At 42.7% G+C, this 13,477-nt stretch overlaps 1 protein-coding gene across 3 annotated transcripts in view; it reads right to left on the bottom strand.

Moving 5' to 3' along the window:
- Nucleotides 1-13,477, bottom strand: part of LOC144825008 (uncharacterized) — a 329,870-nt gene that overhangs the window by 225,703 nt on the left and 90,690 nt on the right. For all 3 annotated transcript variants that reach the window (XM_078683918.1, XM_078683920.1, XM_078683919.1), the window contains exon 3: nucleotides 10,901-11,011. In XM_078683918.1, coding sequence (XP_078540044.1) covers nucleotides 10,901-11,011 — 111 coding nt within the window. The remainder of the gene's footprint in view (nucleotides 1-10,900; nucleotides 11,012-13,477) is intronic.

A 13,477-nucleotide genomic window follows, 5' to 3' on the forward strand; every position in this document is an offset into this window, starting at 1 on the left:
ATTTCGTCGGATTCTCAGCATCTGCCCATAAGGTAGGTTAGATTTTAAACTTTTGGGATGGTAGCTGGCGTAGTGCAAAATGGTATTCTTATCGGTATCTTTTCGGTGAAGGGTGGTTGTCAACTCGTTTTCATAGGGAAAAACCACCACATCCAAAAAAGTCAATGATGTTCTGCTGGATGTCATTGTGAATTGTATGTCTGGGTGTCTGGTGTTGAGCCACTGATGGAACTGGGTGAGCATTTCTTCAGACCCTTTCCATTGACACCAGATGTCATCAATAAAACGATACCATTTAGTGATGTTTTGGTAAAATGGGTTATTGTGGAAGATGAAGCGCTCCTCATACAGGGCCATGAAGAGCACCGCCATTTCTGGGGCATAAGGACACCCCATGGCGGTGCCCTTCACCTGCACGAAGAACGCGTCCATGAACCGGAAGTAGTTCCTTTTGAGTGCTATTCTCGCTAAGTCAATGATAAAGTCTGTTGGGACTCTGTGTGGTCTGGGTCTTGTGTCTAAATAGTATTCCATTGCTTCCAAACCCTCTTGTTGAGGGATTTGAGTGTACAAGGAGGCGACATCAAAAGATACCATCAACTCCTGGTTGACATCAAATGGGGTACCTTCGATTTTATTGATGAAGTCCCTGGTATCTTTTAAATATGATCTTACTTCCGACAAAAAAGGCTTTAGGAACACATCCACATATTTGGCCAATGGTTCCAGTATTGAGTCACACCCGGAGACGATGGGTCTCCCCGGTGGTTCGGATAAACTTTTATGAATTTTCGGGAGAAAATAAATTACTGGAATGCGTGGACTTTTTTTATCTAGATATTGGAACTCTTTCATTCCTAGTATCCCTTTGTCCCGACCCTCCGTTATTTTGATGAGAATCTCCGCTCTTATTTGTGAAGTGGGGTCCTCTTTCACTTCTCTGTACCATTCGGTATTCTTAATTTGACTGTTGGCTTCAGCAATGTACTTGTTTCGATCCCAGACCACCAGGGCGCCCCCTTTGTCTGCGGGTTTAAGTACTATGGATTCGTCATTGCGTAAACTATTCAAAGCTGTTTCTTGGTCTCTACTGATGTTCCTCTTGAGGAACATCTTCTGTTTGCTTAATTGTGTGATGGAGGATAGAATGGTCTGTTCAAAGGCTATTATTTCTTTCGGAATTGCGTATGTTGGGGGTATGAATGTAGATTTATTGGAAAGATTAGAGGGTTCGTTCACTCTGGTGTCCTCCCTGTTGTGAAAGAAAGCTTTTAATCGTAATTTGCGGCAAAACTCGAGTGCTTCAATTTTTAGGTGTGTCAGGTCGGTGTTGGCTGTAGGTACAAATTTGAGTCCTAGTTCTAATACGGACTTTTCGTGTGTGGTTAGTACTTTGTCAGAAATGTTCACTATGGAGGTGGAACCTACGTTTTGTACTGGGTTCTTCGTGTTCGCATTTCCCATGGTTGGGGCTGCGGTTTGAATCTTACTCTTCCCCTGCCTTCGCCCTTCTCTAAAAAAGGATTTCTTTTGGATGATCCCTCCCTGGGGTCTGAGTCGTTAGCTGATTCGGAGGATGAACTTTCCGAAAAAGTTAAAAATCTATTTTTGGACCTCCCTTGGAATTGTGACAACGCTCTTCGCGATTCAGTTTGGGTATAATAGTCCTCCTTAAGATATGGGTAAACTGATTCGATTTTGAAGGACTTGGCGTCTTTATCAAATTTGTTGGACCTGAAGTTTATGGTGTTGTCCCTAAATGTTGCAATTTCTTTATTGATCTTTTCTAGTAAAGCTTTAGCTTCATCAACTGTATGGTTATCTTCAATGGCTTTAATTAATCCCTCTATCTCCTCCTTCTCTTTATCGCAAATTCTCTTTGCTGTCTCAAAGATCAATAAAGATCTGAAGTTTATGGTGTTGTCCCTAAATGTTGCAATTTCTTTATTGATCTTTGAGACAGCAAAGAGAATTTGCGATAAAGAGAAGGAGGAGATAGAGGGATTAATTAAAGCCATTGAAGATAACCATACAGTTGATGAAGCTAAAGCTTTACTAGAAAAGATCAATAAAGAAATTGCAACATTTAGGGACAACACCATAAACTTCAGGTCCAACAAATTTGATAAAGACGCCAAGTCCTTCAAAATCGAATCAGTTTACCCATATCTTAAGGAGGACTATTATACCCAAACTGAATCGCGAAGAGCGTTGTCACAATTCCAAGGGAGGTCCAAAAATAGATTTTTAACTTTTTCGGAAAGTTCATCCTCCGAATCAGCTAACGACTCAGACCCCAGGGAGGGATCATCCAAAAGAAATCCTTTTTTAGAGAAGGGCGAAGGCAGGGGAAGAGTAAGATTCAAACCGCAGCCCCAACCATGGGAAATGCGAACACGAAGAACCCAGTACAAAACGTAGGTTCCACCTCCATAGTGAACATTTCTGACAAAGTACTAACCACACACGAAAAGTCCGTATTAGAACTAGGACTCAAATTTGTACCTACAGCCAACACCGACCTGACACACCTAAAAATTGAAGCACTCGAGTTTTGCCGCAAATTACGATTAAAAGCTTTCTTTCACAACAGGGAGGACACCAGAGTGAACGAACCCTCTAATCTTTCCAATAAATCTACATTCATACCCCCAACATACGCAATTCCGAAAGAAATAATAGCCTTTGAACAGACCATTCTATCCTCCATCACACAATTAAGCAAACAGAAGATGTTCCTCAAGAGGAACATCAGTAGAGACCAAGAAACAGCTTTGAATAGTTTACGCAATGACGAATCCATAGTACTTAAACCCGCAGACAAAGGGGGCGCCCTGGTGGTCTGGGATCGAAACAAGTACATTGCTGAAGCCAACAGTCAAATTAAGAATACCGAATGGTACAGAGAAGTGAAAGAGGACCCCACTTCACAAATAAGAGCGGAGATTCTCATCAAAATAACGGAGGGTCGGGACAAAGGGATACTAGGAATGAAAGAGTTCCAATATCTAGATAAAAAAAGTCCACGCATTCCAGTAATTTATTTTCTCCCGAAAATTCATAAAAGTTTATCCGAACCACCGGGGAGACCCATCGTCTCCGGGTGTGACTCAATACTGGAACCATTGGCCAAATATGTGGATGTGTTCCTAAAGCCTTTTTTGTCGGAAGTAAGATCATATTTAAAAGATACCAGGGACTTCATCAATAAAATCGAAGGTACCCCATTTGATGTCAACCAGGAGTTGATGGTATCTTTTGATGTCGCCTCCTTGTACACTCAAATCCCTCAACAAGAGGGTTTGGAAGCAATGGAATACTATTTAGACACAAGACCCAGACCACACAGAGTCCCAACAGACTTTATCATTGACTTAGCGAGAATAGCACTCAAAAGGAACTACTTCCGGTTCATGGACGCGTTCTTCGTGCAGGTGAAGGGCACCGCCATGGGGTGTCCTTATGCCCCAGAAATGGCGGTGCTCTTCATGGCCCTGTATGAGGAGCGCTTCATCTTCCACAATAACCCATTTTACCAAAACATCACTAAATGGTATCGTTTTATTGATGACATCTGGTGTCAATGGAAAGGGTCTGAAGAAATGCTCACCCAGTTCCATCAGTGGCTCAACACCAGACACCCAGACATACAATTCACAATGACATCCAGCAGAACATCATTGACTTTTTTGGATGTGGTGGTTTTTCCCTATGAAAACGAGTTGACAACCACCCTTCACCGAAAAGATACCGATAAGAATACCATTTTGCACTACGCCAGCTACCATCCCAAAAGTTTAAAATCTAACCTACCTTATGGGCAGATGCTGAGAATCCGACGAAATTGCTCCAGGAAGGAAGACTTCTTGATCCATTCAAAAATACTGAGTGATCAATTACAACATAGGGGATATCCCCCCAAGTTACTGAAACACTCTACCACCCGAGCCTGGCACACACCACGTGAGGAGTTATTGAAAACTCAGAAGGAAACCAAACCCCTAGAACGGCCTGTATGTGTCACCACTTTTGGGCCATACACCAACAAGTTCAAATCCATTATTTTAAAAAACTGGCATTTGATCAAAAATTCGGAAGTCCCGATGGAACAGCCATTGTTTGCTCTGAAGAAGAACAGAAGCATTGGACAACGCATTGTCAGAGCCGATCTAGGAGTAAGTCAAGTTAAAGCAGACTTACGTACATTATGGAAACTCCCACCAGTAATTGGCCATCACAAATGTGGTTCATGTGCCTCCTGCCCCAACACAATAGAAGGTGATGAATTTACATTTAAATCCACAAAATGGACGCATAAAGGATTCTCTAATTGTAAAACATCGAACGTAATATATGCAGTCATGTGCCCTTGTCCGAAGCTGTACATAGGCAAAACCACCCAAAAAGTCAATCAGCGAATAACCCAACACAAATCCAGAATTAAAAACAAAGTTCTGACTGCACCAATGGTGCAACACTATGTGGATCAAAAACACAATGAAAACGATTTCAAGTGGACTGTATTACAAGCGATGAAAGTTCCTCCCAGAGGAGGAAACATCGATGCCATGTTACTGAAACAAGAAGCGTATCTAATTTTAAAATACAATTGTGTGATGGACGGCCTGAATGAAATGTCCGAACTACAAAGATCTTATCAATGAGTCCCCCGTGAACCCCACAGTCGCTGAGAAACATATTATTTAAAGTGAGCACAGTCATTGTGGTTTGGCACTTTACCCCTTTTAAAATTTGTAGCATCAAAATACAGGCCGTGGAACATGCAATTAGATTGCAGGACTACAAATCCCACAATACTTAGCAACATACATAAACAGGAAATCGCGTCCCACCGGGTCGGCAGAATTCATTTGACCATCACCACATTGAGCGAGAACAGCGCGACTTCATAGAATCCAGAGCGCAGCTAGAGACCCCACGACCAAGGTATGACGCTTAGCGCAACACAAGTTCAAGTAAACATTGATATTATCGTAGAACAACTGGTAGACACCGTTCTCAATTTTCTCACAGAACCAGCATTGAACATTACCGCCCACTGATTTGGAAGAAAAGCTAGGGTCGACCGCCGCGCTCCTTTCAAGTAAGCAACGCACATGTTTAATTCTTAGTTAAATATTATGACATGTCAGACCGGGACTGATTATTAACTCTCAAACCTCACAGAATGACCGGGGAACGCGCAAACTGACTACTTTCTACGAACAGCCTGAGTTATGAAAACAACCCATACATACCACGTAAGTGCCACCACATTTTATTCTGAGAACTACCCTTTTAAATGGAAGTGTAAAACTGATATACAGAGTATAATCGCCAAACCTTACCTTTGTTTAGGTGTTGGTGTAAAATTCAAGCTCACTCGATGCCCAATCTTTGACAAAAGAGACTTCGTGAAATAAGGTAATATCCTCACAAGCTTCGCTTGCATACGAGGCTATTTTGAATCATAGGAAAAGGAGGTAATAAATGTCCCTAATCTTCACACCATAGGTATACAGCCCAGCCCTGAGGAAGAACCCCATTGACTACACAAAGGGTTTGGAAACGCGTCGGCGATTTGGCTGTTGAAAAGAGACGCAAAATAATATAGGGCAGCGTAAATCACACAACTAATATACCACAACCTCATTTGGTGTACTCGATTTAATTCTGTTTTTCTCGAAATATTGAATAAGTAACTGTTTTTGATTTTTCTTTATTTATTTCTGTTGATTTGAGGGCGCTCACTCGCCCAGCTACGCAACCCCGACAGACAACACCCCAGGAAAGCCGCCTGGTTCACCACCGCACTTCAAGAAGCCAGACGCACCTGCCGACGCCTGGAGAAACACAAAGACAACCGAAAACTACACCACCTACAAGGACGCCATGACTGACTATCACAACCAGATCAGAGCTACCAAGAGGAACTTCATCCACAACAAAACACTTGCCAAAACATTAACTGCTTATAACCCATCTTTTGCAGTAGAGTTTTTTGACCCAGATCTTAAAACATAGGGGTCAGGGTAGTAGTGCTAATAGGCAGGGCCGGACTGGGTAACAAAACCGGCCCTGGCAAAGTGCTCGGCCGCCCCCCCCCCCCTCCCTCCCCACGCGGGGGGGTTGGGGGTGCCGCCGAGCTCTTTGACGGGGCCGGTTTTCGGCCGATTTTGGGACAGGGCCGATTTTGCAAAAACGGCCCTGTAACAAAAACGGCCCCAGGGGCCCAAAACCGGCCCCCACCCGTGCGGCGCACCGGGGGATTGCCCGGTGCCCGCTATGGCCAGTCCGGGTCTGCTAATAGGGAGGTTTAACATTGATCAAACAAAACTATTTTCTACCTAGGTGAGGGAGTTTGTATTTCCAGTACTCCACAATTCGGTTCAATAGAGTTCCTCCCACTATATTGATGTTAAAAATTTCAAACGCTGGGGCCACTCGCTTAGACACTGTTTTTTGTGTATTTTGCCTAAATGAGCAGTTTGTTGGATTATAGATAGTAGGGCTTTTTAAATTGGTGGTGCCCAACTTAAGTTTGAGGTTAGATGAATACCCAATAAGTCAAATGCAAAGACTTGTTCAAGGGTGGGTATCTCCTACATACTTTTACCTTTTGGGTTGCTTAGGGTTCCCCTTTGAGTAGATCATACATTTAGTTTTTGCCTCATTTAGTACCAGGCCATGCTCCTTATAGAAGTTGGTAAAATCATTCAGCAATTTTTGCAGACCAAGGGGGGATTTAGAGATTAATAGAGTATCATCTGCGAAGAGTAGGGCTGGTACTTTTTGCTCCCCCACCTTTGGGGCGTCACATCCATCCTTGTCTAGGTAATCAATCATGCCATTCATAAAAAGAGAAAATAGTGTGGGCGCTAGAACGCACCCATGTCTCACTTCACGCTTGACAGGGAATTGCTCAGTGAGCTGGTTGTTATCCCCCCCACCTAACTTGGTGCAGTGTTTGAGGAGTGAAGCCAAATTAAAATGTCTAATAAACTGTGTGGCAACCTTATTTCGGCCAACACTCTCCACAGCTTTGCTTGCGGTACCAAATCAAATGCAGTACGCAAGTCCACGAAGCTACATATAGTTTGCGCCCTCTAATACTAACCTCCCTCCAGGAGATACACAAGAAGCGGAAGACCTGGTTCTACGTACTAATGTTTGCATGAAAGCCTGCTTTTAGGTCGCTCAAGATATGGTGCCCAGAGATCCATCCCTGTACTCGTTGCAACACCTGCTTGCAGAACATTTCTGCACAGGGTCAATTAAGCTTATAGGCCTATAACTGGTTGTGTTTGCTCTATTACCCTTTTTGAAGACTGGGACAATCTCCGCTATATTCCATGAGGGAGGAGTGTCCATAACTGCTGAGATGGCATTTGTAATCATGTTAATATAGGGGATCCAGGCAGTTAAATCCTCTTAATACAAATCATTTGGGATTCGATCAGGGTCGGGAGCTCTAGCTGCAATACTAGAGCAAATTGCCACCCGGGTTTCTTCCATGGAGAACTCCAGGTTCTTCACAACTTCGTCCTTCGTTTATACCCTGATCTCCAGGCGGTGTCTCCAACACCCATTTTACTTGTGCGTAAAGACCACCAAAGTGGGTCACTCATTCTGCAGGTTGAACTGTATACTCCAGTTTCGGTTCCCCTACCATTCAGCCAACATGCCGCTTGTTTCCAAAAGGACTTGGAATCCTTAGCTAAGGATGCCTTTTGAAGGGTGGACCAGAGAGTCTTCCCTCTTTTCCCAGCTCACTCTAGAGCTTTCTTATAATTTCCTCTGAATATCACTAGATCTGGTTGAGCATTAGATTTTGCCGTAAAGGTCAGCCTTCGATTTCCTCCAGTCCTGGTCATACCATACTGCCTTGGTCTGTCTGTGTTCCAGTTTCTGATCCCTGCAAGGTTTAGCCAACAAATCCCTAATTCTGCTAAAAGAGGTGTCATGCCTAGTAGGCACCTCCTTGATTAACCTATCTTTGGGGCATTTTGACAGCTCTTCCACATTCTGGTGTACTATGCATTTCACTGGTTCGAGGGCCTCAGGGTGTTTCTCCACTCAATCCCATCTAATAGTTTTTAGATTATTTGTAATAGAAAGTACTCCCAGAACCTTTTTACACCAGTTGCCCATTTCTGTAGTGTTGTCTCCCAGATTCTTGAGGGACAGGGTCAGTGCGTTATGGTCGCTATATAGGCGCTTTACCACTACAATATCATGAACTAGGGTGCATAGACTAAGCGCAAACAGACAGTAATCAATCCTGCTGGCATGGACAGGTCTGTTATAGGTTAGCTCCCCTTTTTGGTCTGATTTTGTTCTCCAGTTAGTGGCTCTTAAGTCGTGTTGTAACGAGAGGGCCAGCACGTGACTACATCTCTTTGTCCACCTAACTGGGGGGAGATCTAGCGGAGGGACTATCCAGACCTTATCCCTTTCCTCGGTCAGGTCTCTAGTGGTTCAAACGTACAATTCAGGTCCCCTGCTACCAGGACTCCCACGCCATCAATGGATTCAGGTAGCACAGTCTAAAAATGTAATAGTGTTAGTCTTTAAAGTCCCTATTAAACTCTGTTGTAAACATTAGTGTTCCTGATTTTTCAATCACCACAAATATTTATATCTATAGCTAATATATAGGGAGAATCTATACGAACCAACTTTTTTTTAGACCAAGAATGTTTCTGACCCAAATTGCCAGACCTCCCGATGGCCTCCCCTCTTTCCGGATGGCATTTTGTCCATAAGTAGAGAACCCGTTCCTATATGGGGTATGCAGACTCTGTTTCTTGGAAGAGTATTATATCATGTGAGTCTACGAAGGAACCCCAATCGGGATCATCTAAAAGTTTCAGTCCTTGCCACATTCCAAACCAGAATTATTAGTTGACTTGGGTGAGTATTTGAGGTAATACAGTGGATATTACTCTCTGTGGTTTCCTCTACCTCTACATTTGGGAAACCACTAGCCCCCCTCTTCTCCTCCCACATTCCAGTGCATACTATTCCCCTACATAATGGCAGGTGCCACCTTTGCTCCCCCAGTTTGCTCCACTAGCCCTTCTCAGATTGCGCCAGGGGGAATCATACATTAATCGGTGTGCAGCAAATCTTCTCTGTAGTCATAACTGTGCACCTAGACCGCTTATTTTTTATGAGGCTCCCCACTCTGTGCAGACCCAGGAATCATTGAGTCCATTTTTCTGTCAGAAGTTTGTATCTGATCATAATAGAGGTATTAGCAGTGGGAAAAGAGCTTGAGTCAATTGACATAAACCCATGAACAGGGGCAGGGGAAAACAATGAGACTTTAACCACATCTTTAGTGGACCACAACTCGTTTGTCATTTTTTATATCATGCCTTATGATCGAGTAGCAATGCCGTATTTCCCTAAACCAATAGATGACTTTGATTTTAAGTGATTCAGAGTCTTGGTAATCATCCTTTGGCAATCTGGGTACTTCAGTTAAGTATATTTCCTGATGGTTACCCTGCTGGGTTCCCATGTAGATTCCATTCTCTATTTTGCCATTCCCTACTGACCCCCCAGGCCCAGGCATACTGGGATGCCTTTCTAGTGATGGAGTTGTTGTCTTCATAGCCACCCTCAAGCCCCCTTGCCCTGGGAGAATCATGGGAAGGCCGTCATCCTATTTAAATGCCTGCTGTTAGTCAGACCATTTTTGTGGTAGATGGGTGGGATTTGGGTTAAGCCTAGGCCAGGGGTGATAGTGAATCATATTTGGGCCAGGAAAGGTAGACCTTCCTCTTTCCCCCTCTACTAGCTCTGAGTCTACAAGTGATGAATTCTTATAGAGTGTGGGCAAAGAACCAGTGTCCACTTTCCTGGAATTTGGTTTGCCTATATAACTCCCTGTAATATAATCAACATTTTAACAGCACTGAGGCCACCTGTCCCCGTTGTCTTACGCCAGATGTGGATCTCCTACATATGCCTTGATCCTGCCTGATATTGGCTGGGTGTCACCACACATCTGACACGATGCATAGGCCCCACCATAGTATATACCTGAATGGTGTGTTTGCTGGGTCTCTTACGCCACACTAAGAAAAACATACCTGGCCGTCATCTTGAGTAAGCATATGATCACCCGTAAGTGGAAAGCAGCAAACCTCCCACCTCTTCCGCATGGGCACTTTTCCATGGTGGCCTGGTCACAGGTGGAGAGTGCAGCACTGCATAGCGTGAACATAAGGAGGTCTACGCAAATATCCCATATCCGATATTTGGGATGCACTCCTAGAGAAGCTCTGGGAAAGCTTGCAAATGGCAGACCAACCTGCTTAATGCTTCCCGTGGACAAACCCAGTATAACAACAAATCCATCTATTGGAGGCAAGAGCTCTGCCAGTGTACAAGGTCTAGTGAATGAAACCCTGGTTGCGCCTTTGGTGAAAGCAGTCACCACGCCACTACCTCTGCCATATCAAGTGAGTGCAAGATCTTTGTTGTTAACTACAGTTGTAAGCAGACCTATTCTATACCATTTTTGACACTGATTGACATCACCTGGACCCAAGCGTATTTCTTAATGTAACCCGACTATTGTCAGTGAGTTTTTGATTATTGTATCCTTGTATAATCCTAAACCGTGCAATTCATGATATTGTATTGAGATGTATTATGTAACCACACTATCCTCGATGTACACTGATTTGTAACCTGTACAATGTCTAGGTTAATGTAAAACTGCCAGTCAAAATTATTAAAACAAAAATAAGGGAAAATCTTCTGTGAGTAAACACATCTGCATGTCTGTATATGTGTGTGTCTGTGGGTGAGGGTGTTTTCACTGGTTTGTGGGTACAATTTTCCTTTTTACTGTGGTTTGCACTCCACCAAAACATGGTCAACTTACTTGTGGAGCAATTATTGTTGATCCGTCTCTTGTGGCGCCGATTGTTCAAAGGGCAGCGCTCTTCCTCTTCTGAATCTCTTAATGAAAAAACAGCAGTAGCAATGAGGGGGCCTGTAATAAAAAACAGATAATGTACTAAATTCCAAATTTGTGTACTTTGATAAATGCGTGGCACAGAAGAATTTAAGTCTCGCCAAAGCTGTTCAGTAACAACTTAAAACAAGCTTAACTGCACGTACTCACAGAAACTGATTAAAAGTTGGTGCTGAACCACAGCATCTTCTACAAGTAACAATAAATACTCAATGTCTGTATCTTCTTTTTGAGATCTAGATGCACTGCCGCAATTGTCGATCACGATTTAGAGAACAATCATTTGCCCCGACATGCCAACATTCTGGTTGCGAAACAGGAGAGAGTGGATCAACACTTTTTATAATACCTATATGAAGACAGACGAATGTTGGTGAATTTTCTGTTAAATTCATATAAGCAATGCTGTCTACCATACCCAGGCATGAACCAACCACCATTTGGAAAATATGACCCTGCTTTGTAAAAGAAATAGAAATCCATAGTCTAAGTCAGACAATCAGTGCTGCCATTGGGGGAAGGGTCTAAATACAGTGGAATAATATAGAAGCACACCTGTCCACAGACACAAGACTCTCCCGATCGATGAAGTATGGGAAATGGGGGAGGAGCAATGGCATAAGATTTATATGAACCGTAAAACTAACATTTTCTACCTGGACATTGCAGGGATCTAGGCTGAAAGATACAGCATTTAAAGACTTCCTGAGAGAAACAATATGTCACTAGGGAGAACGAGCACGCCACTTCCAACCCACCAGGCGAGTAGGAGGCCTTTATGGTGGAAGTCAGATGCCATTGCATTAAGGAACTAATAGAGGTTTAGAAAGGCATAAGATAAGTAATTGATCCTAATGGTTACGTACTTACACAAACTAGAATAAGAAGTAATATGAGACCACTTATATAAACAATGATGGATTGCTGAAAGAGAGCTACACTTGAATCTTAGAAAAACGGGGGTGTCTCAATTATACCGTATCTATTGCAGGTTCCCATAACAAAGGAGATAAAGTTGGGAAGTTATTGGCCTAGTTAATCCATCCATAACAGAGGTGCATGCCCATAATGCAGGCAATAAACAGACACAGTGGGTAGTGCACAGGCAAAAGGAGATTAACAATGCATTTCTAGTATATTACACTGACCTGTATGTGGAACGTTGGCGTATAAAAAATATATCCGGAAATATATCCAGAATGAAGTGGCCCCCTTTTTCGAGTCTGTCTCCCATTGGTCCAGATATATAGATGACATTTTCTTTGTCTGGACTGATGGGAGGGAGACTCTGGAGGAGTTCATCTTGTGGATAAATGCAGCGGACCCTAACCTTCATTTCACTTCACATATCAGTTGTGATAAAGTGGAATTCTTAGATATAGAAATAATAAATGATGCTGGAAATCTGAAAGTTGACTTACATGTTAAGCCTACAGCTAGAAACACACTTCTGCATTATAGCAGCTTCCATCCAAGATCACAAAAGGACAGCACCCCCTTTTCACCAATTTAGCTGACTTCGACCGACAAGCTCTGATTATGAGAAGCAAATTTATTGAAAGAGGTTACCCTCACCGGCTGGTGAGACATTCCTATAAACGTGCCCGTTATTATGACCGGGACTGCCTACTTAAAACTAAAACCCCGAAATCCAATGATCAGGTTGTTTGGATAACAAAACATTCAACAATTGATGCAAAAATTAAACAGGTAATAAACTCTAATTGGCACATCTTGAATAGTAGCTGTTCTACTGAACAGAAACTAGCTAAACCTTTATTTGCTTATAAAAGAAATAAAAACATAAAAGAATACATTGTCCACTCGCGTTTTAAAAACACAGCAATTGGAAGAAATCTGACGCAAAGGTCGATTGTAACAAATAACCCAATCAAAGGAACGTTTCCTTGTTCCTCCTGGCTCCTCCTGTACTAATATCTTGAGAGGAGAGGAATTCATTCACAATGGACACAAAACAAGTGCAAAAGAAATGTGGAACTGTAGATCCTCTAATGTGATCTACTTTATACAATGTCCTTGCCTCTTGGGGTACGTAGGAGAAACCTCACGTATGATTCAGACACGTCTTAATGAACATCGCTCCGCAATCAGAACAAAAAAACTTGCTGCACCGATGGTAAAACATTTTTGGGACAAAGGGCACAGTGCGGAAGAGTTCACATGGCGAATCTTGGAAAAAATTCACACCTCAGAGACCAATGGTGGATTAGCCATCAGAAAGAAAAGGGAGGTGTTTTTAACACCTTTCGCCAGGGAATGAATAGCGAAATTCCATGGGAACATGCCATATGCTAGGTTATCTTCAATCTACATAGCTCTGTGGAATTATTCTTGATATAAATCTGTCCGCCCCTTATATTGCTATTTCAGTCATTTAAAATGTGAATTCAGGATAAATAAAATATTCAAGTGCTATACTCGTAGAGGGATTAATTTCCCCCTTTTTTTAAATTTTATCGATAG

The sequence above is a fragment of the Lissotriton helveticus genome, chromosome 3_1, assembly GCF_964261635.1.
Source record: "Lissotriton helveticus chromosome 3_1, aLisHel1.1, whole genome shotgun sequence".
Classification (NCBI taxonomy): Eukaryota; Metazoa; Chordata; class Amphibia; order Caudata; family Salamandridae; genus Lissotriton; species Lissotriton helveticus.